This window comes from Neovison vison, chromosome 6, assembly GCF_020171115.1.
Source record: "Neovison vison isolate M4711 chromosome 6, ASM_NN_V1, whole genome shotgun sequence".
Taxonomy (NCBI): Eukaryota; Metazoa; Chordata; class Mammalia; order Carnivora; family Mustelidae; genus Neogale; species Neogale vison.
The window spans coordinates 109,303,304-109,316,039 of NC_058096.1; the positions used below are offsets into that span (position 1 = coordinate 109,303,304).

General features: G+C 44.8%; 1 protein-coding gene across 1 annotated transcript; it reads left to right on the forward strand.

Moving 5' to 3' along the window:
• The first annotated feature begins 2,674 nt into the window (after window positions 1-2,674).
• HRG (histidine rich glycoprotein) lies at window positions 2,675-11,982 on the forward strand. Its single transcript, XM_044255131.1, has 7 exons — window positions 2,675-2,912; window positions 4,607-4,723; window positions 5,560-5,650; window positions 6,796-6,962; window positions 7,948-8,031; window positions 9,737-9,838; window positions 11,093-11,982. Exons 1-7 carry the CDS (start codon window positions 2,715-2,717, stop codon window positions 11,906-11,908), a joined length of 1,575 nt encoding a protein of 524 aa, XP_044111066.1. The 5' UTR covers window positions 2,675-2,714; the 3' UTR covers window positions 11,909-11,982.
• Window positions 11,983-12,736: the final 754 nt, after the last annotated feature.

Sequence of the window (12,736 nt, forward strand, 5' to 3'; positions counted from 1 at the left end):
GTTCCAGCCTGGCACTGGTTCTTAGAAGAGGCACATAGGCCTTGACAGCATTCATTTAAGAGCAGCAGACAATATTCACACGCTGTTAGTCTTAGCTGCTTCCTATAGGAAGGAAAAATGATGGAGGAGAGGCGTCATGCCGAGTGTTAGAACCTGTCTCACTCAAGAGTCTAATAAGAAACAATGCATCACTAGCACTGTACTGAACTTGAAGGTTCAGTGAAGGAAGGGGAAGAGAATGCATGGCTCAAGAGGCACACCTAAATCTCGGCAAAACTGGAGGAAAAGCTTATCTTCATCCCAGGAGTCCTTTCCTCCCCAGCCTTTCCCTCCACCCGCATTCAGCTCCCCCACAGGCCCTCTGTGTTGGGTTGGCCAAGACAGCAAGAATAGAAGGCTTAATGGAGGAGCTCAACTCATCAAAATGTACAGGTTTCTGTGTTCATCTATAGCCATCTCCCTGTCACACCCCGGTTCGAGTCCCCATAGTAGAACCTTGACCAGATTCCATACCATTCCCGTCATTCTAAAATTCACTGAAGAGGTTCTCTTGTGGCATTCAAAAGCTAGTGTCACTGATACTAAAAGCTCAATATCAAGCACAATTTAAAACATGTGTCTTCCATGGTTAGCCCTTGCTAGGCCAACCTGTGACTCTGGGAAGTGAGGCCTGATTTTTACTTACCCTCCCCTTTCCTTCCTTCTTCCAATTCTTTTCCTCCCTTCAGGGTCTGTTTAGAGTCCAGGGGCTCTTGACTGTGAATATATATTGGAATCACCTGGAAGTTTTTGAAGTACCCACACCTGGGTCCACCCCCCAGAGATCATGATTTAATTGCTCTGGGGACAGACCTAGACATAAGGCCTGTAAGGGCCTATTCAGCCAGAGCCACCCTACCCCGGTTGAACAGCCATTTTGTTGTTTATGCAGTAAAACTTAAATTGACCCTGCCCCCGCCCTCCACCCCAGGGGAACTTACTTAAAAGCAAGTCCCGGAAACCAGTCCTAGGTAACAAAGCCCAAATACAAGGGTGGGTCAGGTCAGGTGAAGATAACAGCCCAATGCAGGGATGAGTCCGGTCAGGTGGAGACATCCAATCAGTAAAGCACGCATACTGTCTCCCTAGCTACCAAGGAGTATGGGCCCCACCCTTTGGGTGCCCTTTGGGTGCCAATTCTGACCAAGGTGATAGGCTGGTTCAAATATCTACTAGGGTAAATTGTAATTCAATTGGTCACCTAGCATGACTGTGCAGCTTTCTCTGTGTGTTACAATTTCATTGACCACCTGTGTGTGGCCAGGCCCAACCGCATGGCCTTTGCCCTTAAAAGCTAGTCTGTGAAGCAGAGAGGGGTCGCCCTCTCTGTAAGAGGCGCAGCCCCGAACGTTCAGTTTGATTCTTGATGCTTGGCGTGAAATAAAGCTTTGCTTGACCTTCGCTTTGTATCAGTCTCACTCTTTTAATCACGGACCCATTATTGGGGGACCCAACATTGGGGACCCAACAAGGTGATTCCCAGTAGTATTAGAACCACTGCTTTGTCCTTTAGAAACAACTCACTGCAGAGAGATAGCAGGAAGAGGGGAGCTGCTGTTCAAGGGACTGGTCATGGGAGGGAATCTGGGATGGTTCCCTCCGGTCCTGTCTACTGCTGGCCGCTGCTGGTGGGAAGAGTGTGTACAGGTATATTATTTCTCTAAAAGGGTGGGTTGGGATATCAACTTAACCCGAGGTCTGCCTCCCATGCTGAGCCCCTCCTAGAGGTTAGTCCTCCCAGCCCCTTTTCTGGGAGGGACATCAAATTGCTTGACTCCTACCGTTACCACCATTCTCTTCCACATAAACCAATTCTCTTTAGCACACTTTAGGGGCCACAGAGAACTGAAATGACATGGGGTGTCCCCAATTCTTCTCAGATAACCGTAGTGATCACAATGATAACAAGACTGCACATCCCTTAGTCAACACCTGAATCCGTGCCAAGCATTGCGCTAGTTACTTTCTATGTGTTTTCTTATTTAAGCATCACCCAATCCTGCCAAGAGTTGTGAATCTCCATTTTGTAAATGAGAAAATTAAGAATGAGAGAAGTTTTGTAGTTTACCCAGCATCACACAGTAGGAGAACAGGGCAGGTTTGAAATTCAGATCAGACTCCAAAGTCACAGGCTTTTAATCCTTCTATTTTACTCAGAACTCAGTTCCTTTTATGGTGCTAACCATTTAATGTGTTCCCTCCCTTCAGCAATGCAGCTACATTCTACTGAGGACTTTGGGTGTAATAATGAGTGGGGGGGCGGGGCGGGGCGTGATGATGGAGATTCCTGGTGGTGACAGGCAGGCAGACAGCAGAGAACTGCTTTACTTCTAACTCCATCCCACACCCCAATGTAGGCTGTGCTTAAGGTCAACAACACACTCTGGATCTGCTACTACTAGAAAAATCCAGATTTCGTGCGGATCACAGGTCTACCCACTCACCAGAGGCATGTCTTGACTTTCTGTCCCCAGGGACCCACTAATCATTTACAGCATGTTGACAGATGTTTTAACCAGGGGTCAAGGTGACTCTCTCTGGTTACATAACAGAAATGCATAAAGACTTTGTTTAATCAATTGTGTGTGTGTGTTTGTATGTGTTTTAGAAAGTCTGTATAAAATTCTCTGCTGGGATAAAACTATAGCAAGGGGTGGTTTTCACATGTGCGGGAAATGAGAGCCTTCAGGGCAACCCTGCTCCTGCTCCCCTTGCTCGCGCTGCAGAACTCCTGCGCCGCCACCTTGAGTCCTGCAGACTGCGATGCTACTGAGCCCTTTGCTGGGAAAGTGCTAGACGTGATCAATAAGGGACGGCGGCATGGTTACCTTTTCCAGTTGCTGCGGGTCGCTGATGCCTATGTGGACCAAGCGGTGAGGAATCAGCAGGGCCAGAGCTGAGCTGGGAGACCAGGAGCCCCGAGGGGGAAAGTGGTTTTGGGCCCGAATCTTGCTGCTTTGCACTATGCGGTGGCTTCGGCTAGGGCTTCCCGTTTAGTGTCTGCTGCTGCTCTACATTGTTCTTCTTTCCTTCGAACTCACATCTGTTATTCGTATGTCCTTAATTGTGAATCAGTCTCTCAGTCCCTATAAGCATTTATTCTGAGCCAAATCAAATAATAAGTACTGTAAGAGAAGACTTAGAGCGAAGTGTGGCCGGGGTCCTCAAGGAAAGAATTATTGGCTCACAGACACGCACAGGCAAACTGTGTAAGATAGGGCACAGTTCCATAGCCAAATGAGCGGTATAGGTGCTGAAACAATCTAAGGAAAGGAGATTAAAATTGGGTGGGAGAGGGGTGTGGGTAGGGAATCAGGAAGGAGGGTGTCAGGGAGTAATTGCACATAAGCCGAGGGGGAGGGGGGTAGTTCCAGAAGATTTATGTGGGCTTTGGAGCAGCTATCAGGTTGGAAGAGAAACTAGGCTTATCTTGAAGCAAAGAGAGCCTACTGCTTTCACATAATAATAAGATTAAATGCTCATTTGGAGTACATTTGAGGGTTTGATAGAGATTCTGGAAGGAGGCTTCCCTCCCCACCCCACCACCAAAATAAGACTGGGCTCCTCCACATGCTTCCTTTGGTGGAACTGCTGAAATCAAGGAGGCCAGACCACAGAGCTGCGCAGGAAGACAAGCAGAGAAATTCTACTTGTTACCAGTATTAGAGACGGAGACGTTACACGTTGCAGAGACCAAGACCGATTGCTGGACTTTAGGATTCAAGCAGCAATTCAGCGACTGTTGGTTCCATTTCAGGCTCTCTGCCTCCTGTGCAGAGCATAGGATGGCTTGGGACAGTGCTACCTCTGAGTGGTGGTGAGAAGTTACATGGGTGATTAAGGCAGGTCCACAGTGTGCCTGGAGAGATGGAGGCAGGTGACATGAACCAGGAAGCTCTTTCCTGTGTTCAGGAGGGAGGAAAGGAGGACCAGCCTCAGGCAGTGGGAATCAGAACAGGAAGAATGAAGGAAAGACAGGAGACATTTCAAAGAAAGACGGTGGGCAAGCCTGGTGCCTGGATAGTGAAAGCAAAGGAAGGAAGTAAAAGTTGCTCTCCTGATTCTGATTCTAAGCCAGAGACTAAGGTGATCAGTAATTAATGATGCCTCTGCTGAAAGACAAGGGGAGTTGGGAGAGGGAGCTGGTTTGTAGGAGAAGAGAGTGGTTTCAGCTTTGGGCAAGTTGAAATCAAGGCAAGCAATCCAAGTTCAGGAATAGAGCTGGGAGAGAGGACATGACTGCGCGTACAGATTGGAGGCTGTCATCACTTACAATTCTGGGCTTGCACCTTCACCACCTCCACCCAAACCCACACGGCTATTTAGTGGTTGCTTTTTAAAGCTCGTGGGCAGAAGCAGCATCATGACCAGTTAGAAAGAACATTTGGAAGCAACTCTTTGAAGCTATTTATTCAAAATAAGTAGATCAAATGACACAAAGGTAGGACATCTGTGAGGGCTTGGAGAGGAGCAGGACTTCTGTTTCAGAAATAAAGAGACTGCTTCTCTCAAAAAAGCACTGGGCTCCCACATGCTATTCACCTGTTGCTCTCTTGGCATTCCTCAGGAATCTGCAGCTGTCTATTACTTAGTCTTGGATGTGAAAGAATCTGACTGTTCGGTCCTATCCAGGAAACGCTGGGATGACTGTGAGCCAGCTCTTTCTAAACGTGTACCTGAGATAGTAAGTAAGCAAGGTACCCTTCTCCTTCTTTTATCGTTCTTGACCTTGACCTCTGTCTAAACTCTGCTTACACAGGGTGGCCGCATGCTTGGTGGCTAACACAGCGAGAAAGGAAGAGCAGATTTTGCCTCTTGACTCATGAAGACTATGTTGACCTTGAGGAGTAGTCTCTTGAGAGCCATACCTGGGATCCGGGATCCTGGGGATTATGGTCTCATGGGATAACAAGCCCAGCTGTGAGACCTTGGGCAAATCACCTAAAGTTGTTAGAATTTTGCCTCCTCAACTGTGAAAGAAGAGGAGGGGTTTGGAGTAGCTGGACCCCAAGGTTCACTCCATGGGTCTAAGTACCTATGAACTTGTGAGTATGTCCTGAAAAGACTGGCCCCATCGGCAGGAATAGCCGAAGGGATTAACTGCGGTGACCTTGAGGAATAGGGTCTTAATCTACACATTGCATGTGGGCACTCACCAGGCTCTCCACCACGGGAAGAGAACACAAAGAAGATTAAGCACATATACAAGATTTCACTTCTAGAAAATAAGATGTTTGCATACATAGAACTTTTAGTACTTTTTTCCCTTGAAAATGTTTGGGATATGGTCATGATCTGTTTAAACAGTTTCTCCCTGGCTCTCATGAAGGTTTTAGAAGCCTACAGCGTTCAGCTTCCAGATATAGACTAAGACAATACAGGTTTTGAAAGAGGATTTGGTGAGAGAAAACATAGCTGAATTCTCAGTTGATAGTAGGGGTATGTGACCTCACTTTTTGTCCCCTCACGTTCAACCCAGGGAAAGCAGTATGCAATGACACAAACCCTTTTCTCTTACAGGTGATCGGACAGTGTAAGCTAATAGCTACACAATGTTTGAATGACTCCCAGCATTTCAGAGTGAATGACTATAACTGCACCACAAGTTCTGGTATGGTCATCTGTTAAAATGCTAATTCCGGATTAACAATTACACCATGGTATTCATCATATAATCCTAAGAAATGGTTCCTGCCCTCATAGACTCGATTATTATTTGCTGTCTTCAGAGGAGAAGGGAGAGGGTTTTCTTCTGTTACCGGTACACCTTCCCTTAAAGAAATTCGATATAGAATAGAAATCTGTAAGAGGTGGTACAGTATCATTGTACAGAATGTATGTTCTGAGGTCACATTTGAGTTTTAATCCCAGCTTCCTCACTTAATAGTTGTACCATCTTAAGGGCAAGTTACTTAACCTCTTTAAGCTTTCCTCCTTTGTAAAATAAGGATCATAATAGTATTAGCCTTCCAGATCCTTCTTAGAATTAAGTAAGATGCTATATGTAGCATACTTTGCAGACTACTTAGCACTCCATTACTGATTTCAGCATCTAAAAGTTGTGTATTACTGTAGAGTTCCCAAAGTGCTTACACAGTTTATCCCATTTCTCATCTTACAACAAGACCATACGAGGTAAAGATTATGATACTTTCTATTTTAGAGATAAAATAACCGAGTCTCAAAGCGGTTCAGTGACTTGGCCTTGGGAACACAGCAAAAATGTGGTAAAGACATGATCCTATTTCGGGACTATTGACTCTGAGTGTCATCCTCTTTTTTGTTGTTGTTTCCAAAAGAATCATTACAGAATTCCTTTTAAAATTGTCCATTGCAACATGATTCAACTTACAACAATTTCATAGCCAAGAGACTCCTTCAGGAAGTCACCTTGAAGAAAGAGTGACCTGTATCTTCTCTCTCTGGGCAAAACTCGGTTAATAATGCCTCTGCCTCCTCGGAGAGACAGGAGGAGTTTAGTGAAATATTAACCCTTTGTGAGTGATGGGAGGTGTGTCTCAATGGGTACACAACAGAGACTAAAGCATCAAAAAGATCTGGATTTAAGCAGAGCTCTGCTACTGACTGGAGGATTTGATCTCAAGCGAATCACTTAGCTTCTCCAACCCTCAATTTGCTCATCTGTAAAATGGGAGCGATCATTCCTCTTGCTACCATACTTATGTGTATTAAGTCCCAGCATTGACATTGCTGTTTCCAACCCAGTACTGCAAAATTGCCATCTTCTTTCCCCAGTCTCTTCGGCACTGACCAATACTAAAGATAGCCCTGTACTCTTCGACTTCTTAGAAGAAACTGAGCTTTACAGGGAACTAGCCAACAAAGCCTTCGAGAAGTACAAACGGGAGAATGGAGATTTTGCTGCTTTCAGAGTGGACCGAGTGGAGAGAGTTGTCAGAGCGGTGAGTCTCTGCTCACGTCAGCTGGCTTCTGAGGGCGCAACTCCAACCTGGCAGGTCCGGACTCGGTGGCACTGGCCCTCTCCACTGGCCTCACATGTCCAGCTCCTTTCTAACTGAGGGCCCTGTTGTAGCCTCAACCGAAAGGCAAGAGATACCGAAGAAACTGCTTTCCTGCAGTTTTTTAATGTTGGGGAGTTGTGGGAATATAAATATCTACCGAAGAGGAGGGAAAACTCAGACAGGAAGGAGGGAAAGACAGAAGAGCATTATTGGGGTTACGTGAGTCATTGAAAATCACCCAGTCCTAACCTCCTTGTATGATGATGGGAAACTGAGGCACAGAGACACCGTCTCAGCACACCCAGGGGTGTGGCTGGTGCAAGACAGTTCCCCTGCCTTCCATTCCAGTCTAGGGCTCCCGTTGCCTCCCACCCAGAGGGGTGTTGTAAAGTGGTTCTCTGATTAATTTCTTGCATTTTGAAAATGCCAAGTTAAATTAATTACGGTGTGTACCTGTGATGGAATGAATACAGCACAGTTACTAGAGAGAATGTTTTGGGTCTGTATGCACTGGGAAGAGTTCCTAAGGGGAAAAGCAGGTTAGAGAATGAAACTTGGACTCTGATCCCATTTGTGTTGATTAGATATGTGTGTATATGGGCAATATGTTTAGGAAAAAGCTAGAAGAAACACATCAGATATGTGGTAGGGGTACTTCTGGGAAGAAGAGATCAAGAGCAGGAAGGGTGAGTTTTCATACTGCTTGGTTAGGTCTATATTATTTGACCTTTTCAATGAAATAGTATTTACCTTATCATTTACGTGATGAATTTTTAAAAGACAGTGGCCATGAGAAAAAGGGCACATATTGGCGATTTGAGTCACCGTGGTGCTTTACAGTCCAGTGGATAGTAGGCATCTATGGCCTCTTCCTTTATTCTAACATCTTACGTGCCTGAAACTGCTTTGATCCAATTTGTTCTAGAGAGGAGGGGAAAGAACCAACTACTACGTGGACTTCTCTGTGAGAAACTGCTCCAGGAGCCACCATTTCCCCAGGCGCCATAATGTGAGTATAATAAATGTCTCTGAAATACTAGAGTATTTGGTTATAGGTAACATTCAGAGGCCACCCCCCATGCATCAGGCACCCTTCCACCACCCTGTGAAGAAGATACTATTTTTGTCTCTCTTAGAGATGGAGAAACTGAGGCACAGGGAAGTTAAATGAATCATATGAGTACAATTTTATAATATGCACAATAAATACCTAACCTTGACACTGAGATTGAACTTAAACTCACTAGGATTAAAGACTTAGCTAAAAGGTTAAGAGCCTACACCATGGATGCCTTCATTCACTTCATCTCATTTGCTCTTCACAGTGACCCCCTGTGACAAATATGGACGTACCTGAGGACCAGCAAGGGGGCTTGCCCAAGGTTCATATCCAAACTGAGATTAGAATCCAGTTCTCCTAATGCTCAGTCCAGTGCGATTTTCCCCCTAATCACTTATAAGTGGATACTCATGCATCTGTAGAAAGCTTTTATTAGTGAAACTCAGCATTTGTAGGGCGACTTAGAGTTTCCAAAACACCTCCACTGATGGTATTGCCTTGTTGGATCCCTGTGACAACCATGCTGAGGAGAAGCAAACGTCTGCCCTCATTTCCCTAGGACAGAAGGGCCCAGAAGTTTAACCAGTTGCCCAAGTGCACTTAGCTAGACAGTGTTAGGACATAGGATTTTAACAGTGGATTCTGATTTCAAGTTCAGGATAATTCTGAGGTTTAACAGCATATTCTCCAGGGCCAGAAGAGAGGAAGTATTCGTTAGTTCCCTTCTGGCTGGTCAGTGTTCCCACCTGAAGCAGTTCTAGAATGCTGCCCCCAGAAAAGATACCTCTCTTTCTCTCTCTGTCTCTTCTTCAACAAATCCTGAACAACCCAGTGCAGAAACTTGGCAGCCGGAGAAGAGGAGTCTCAGTCCGAAGGGTTTTACAGCATGATCTCATTTAATTAAGCCCTCCTACAACCTGAAGGTAGTTAGAAATTTCAAGTGACTTGCCTAAACTCACACAACTGGTAAATGGTGAAGCCAGAATTTACATAGCTCCGTCTGACTCCAGAATTGTTCTCAGAAACTCAGTGCTTAACTGTCACATCTAGAAAAGCATTGTCTTCTTGTCCTAGTCCAATTTTGACAGCTGGGTTTAGGAGCCTCTGCAGCATAGGGATGCCAGCCAGTCATAGCCTCTGTACTCAGGGTACAGCCCTAAATCACTTTGACAGGGTCCAGCAAACCCATTTTCATACTGGTTCCCTCCTTTCCAGCACTTTCCTTCAAGGGTCAGAGTAAAGTTGTACAAATCCCTCTTCGGCACCTCTCTTCTTTCTCTCTAGGCACAGGAAATTGGGTCTCCAATGCAGAAGGGTTGGAGGAAAGGCAAGGCATCAATGATGGGGTATCCCTCACGACCCCCCATGGGGTGACCCTGGTGTGAACCTGGTGTGACCCCTCATGGAAGAGAACCACGGTAACTTCAAGTGAACCACTTAGGAAACTGCACTTTCTCCAAGTATTGACTGGGAAAGATTGTTGAATAACTAGCAGAGATATTTGACAACATTACCCTGATTTTTCTAAAGCTTATCTTTGCCAAACGTATAAAAGTTTACAGCTCTAGCTGTGCACCTTCTTACGACCTGCACACACACATACACACGCAAATGCATACGTATACACACAAACAGGCTTCTCTATTCTTTATAGGTCTTGGGATTCTGCAGAGCAGATTTGTCCTACGATGTAGAAGTCTCTGACTTGGAAACGCCAGAACACATTGCCATAAACTGTGAAGTCTTCAATTTTGAGGTGGGTTGCTTAAGTCATCTTTGTCATGTGTCGTGCCAGACAAAGAGATATTTTCATACATATAGTGTATTTTGTTCTTTTAGCTCTGGGGGTGGGGGGGGAGATAGGGATAGAGGCAGAGAGATGAGAGGGGGCTGAGATGGAATACCGAGGGAATAGGCCCCAAGGGAACAAATGGGGTACAATTGCTGATATGATACCCCAATTGGGAAGAGGTAAGCTTTGTAAAGTAAAATCATAACCAATTCATTGAATGTCTAATGAATATGAAAATGGTCCTTGTAGCCAAAGCTCCAGTCCTGAGACTCAAATCTTCACTTTCATCATCAAGCCTAGAACCTAAGGGGAATGAATAAACCTCAAACACATTACATAAAGATACATAAAATAAGGCACAAAGCAGTGTTTCACATCTGTCCCGGAAAGCTTTGTTCCGTACCAAGACAGTCATCACAGTATTTTTCATGTCAGCAAAAACTGGAAATAATGCAAACGTCTATGTGCCAAACCATAAAACAAAGGTGGGGGGGGGGCGAACAAGGCAGGTTGGTCACCAGGAGTAAGGCTCCACAGATTTTTTTTTTTTTAATTAAAATCTTGACAAGAAGGAGAGTGAAGAAATGAAATGGTCACCCTTAAGGAGTAAGAAATGCTTATACAGTATAAGTAACATTCTAAATGTAATTTCACTATTTGATGTTGAAATGAAAAAATAGGGATGATAAGTAAAGTTTTTCATAATACAATATTTATTGCCTCTGAAGAACCACCTTTACTCTGAGATATATTTCTGACTCTTGTATTATCAAAATATTCTGATTGTGAAATAATGATGGTAGCAGGTGACTGTATTATTTGTATTTTATTTTATTTAAGACTGATTTATTTATTTTAAAGAGAGAGAGAGAGAGTGCTCAAGCAGAGAGAAGGGCCAAAGGAGAGGGAGAGAAAGAATCCTAAGCAGATTCCCTGCTCAATATGGAGACGGATGTAGGGCTTAACCTCAGAACCCTGAGATCTTGACCTGAGTGGAAACCATGACCGGATGCTTAATTGACTGAGTCACCCAGGTGCCCCATTGTTTGCATTTTAAATGTTAGTTTGGATGGATAAAAGTTTGAGACTGCAATCCTATTTTAAAAATTGATTTGTGGAGTCTGAAAGTCTGAAATCCATTGGTCTAAACTGACTTTCACATCTAACTACTCCTTTTGTGCTCTGCAATGACACTCACTTGTCTGTATCCTTTACCAGGAATGTAGAAACATCAGTGGTATACCACACCATTTTGGCCATCCTCACCACTCTGGTAGGCATGAGCATTCTCTTGCTGGGAAGCCTCCATTTAAGCCCGATGAATTTAGAGATCACCATCATCCCCACAAGCCACATAAATTTGGATGCCCACCTCTCCTAGAAGACAGACCACCATTTCAGGCAGGAGCTCCTCCACGATGGCCCCCTCCAGGACCAGGATGTCATCACCCCCATTTTGGCCCCAGTGGGACCCATGGACACCCTCATAATCATAGTTCCAGTGAGCACCATCCCCACGGACACCCTCCTCCTGGGCATCATCCCCATGGGCACCATCCCCATGGACACCATCCGCATAAGCATCATCCCCATGGACACCATCCCCATGGACACCATCCCCATGGACACCATCCCCATAAGCATCATCCCCATGGACACCATCCCCACAGCCATGATTTCTTTGACCATGGGCCTTGTGATCCACCACCCCAAAGCCAGGGTCCCAAAGATCACCATCGCCGGGGCCATGGCCCACCATCTAGGCACTCAGAAGAAAGAGATCTAGGTAAAAGACACTTTCCCTTCCACTGGAGACAAATGGGATATGTTCACCGGCTACCTCCACTAAAGGATGGTGAAGTTCTTCCTCTTCCAGAAGCCAATTTTCCCAGCTTCTCATTGCCAGACTTCAACAATCCTAAAAAGCCAGAAATTCAGCCCTTCCCTCAATCAGTTTCTGAATCATGCCCAGGGACATTTAAGAGTGAGTTTTCACATGTCTCAAAGTTTTTTGCATACTCGCTTCCAAAATAAAATCTGATTTCCTCGATGGAGAAAAATTAATGTTCTGACTTAGAACCATAAATAAAATATGACCAATAATGAATACAAAATTCATGTACTTTAATCTTAACTTACATATTCATGGTAGGGCAAATGTGGGTGAGGGAGGAGATGGCATAAGAAGACAGAGACGAAAGGAAAGGAGAGGAAAGATGTCAATGCTAAAAGTCTGTCACTGACCACGAAATCCTTGCAGCAAATCTCTGATCCTCTTTCTTTCCTGAATTTAATAACTCCTTTAAGTCTAGAGGCTTTCCTCACTGAGTAGTTAGGTTGTAGCTGGGCATACCAAGAAGGTATGTTTTATCAGTCAAGGGATTATTCTTCTAACCCCAAATTCAATTTCCCTCCTACTTGTTATTTCTAGTCCTCTAAGTTTCCCTTTGGAAAAAAGTAAGTTCTAAACTCAATTTGATGCAATCAAGGCTTGGGCTATGAACTACAAAGAATGTTGCAGGAACAAATCATAACCATGAGTTCAGGTGCACAAGAAATATCACTTTATTTTCAGAACAAATTAATTTCCATTTCAGGCTGCCATCCTGGTAGATTAATAGGAGACTCAACCTCAGTTCTTCTTAGAGTTCCCTCACCCTGCTACTCCCCACACAACCTTGTGCCGCAGTTCTAGAATTTCATGTAGTGCCAAGGTGTTTGGGTGGTGGGCATGAGAAAGGAGCTCTGAGTTTCCTTCACTGGTCCACTAGCTTCCCTCCTGCTGAGGGATGCTTACTACCCTGTATGCCTCCCTCCTTGGGTCGAGCTTATCAGCTACTGCAGTATCAAACTGAAGGTAAA

Bases quoted from the DNA above. Each gene is read 5' to 3' on its own strand.
- HRG (XM_044255131.1), top strand. From the start codon at position 2,715: ATGAGAGCCTTCAGGGCAACCCTGCTCCTGCTCCCCTTGCTCGCGCTG. The intron at 2,913-4,606 runs GTGAGGAATCAG...GGCATTCCTCAG, and splicing joins ATGCCTATGTGGACCAAGCG to GAATCTGCAGCTGTCTATTA. The intron at 4,724-5,559 runs GTAAGTAAGCAA...TTTCTCTTACAG, and splicing joins CTAAACGTGTACCTGAGATA to GTGATCGGACAGTGTAAGCT.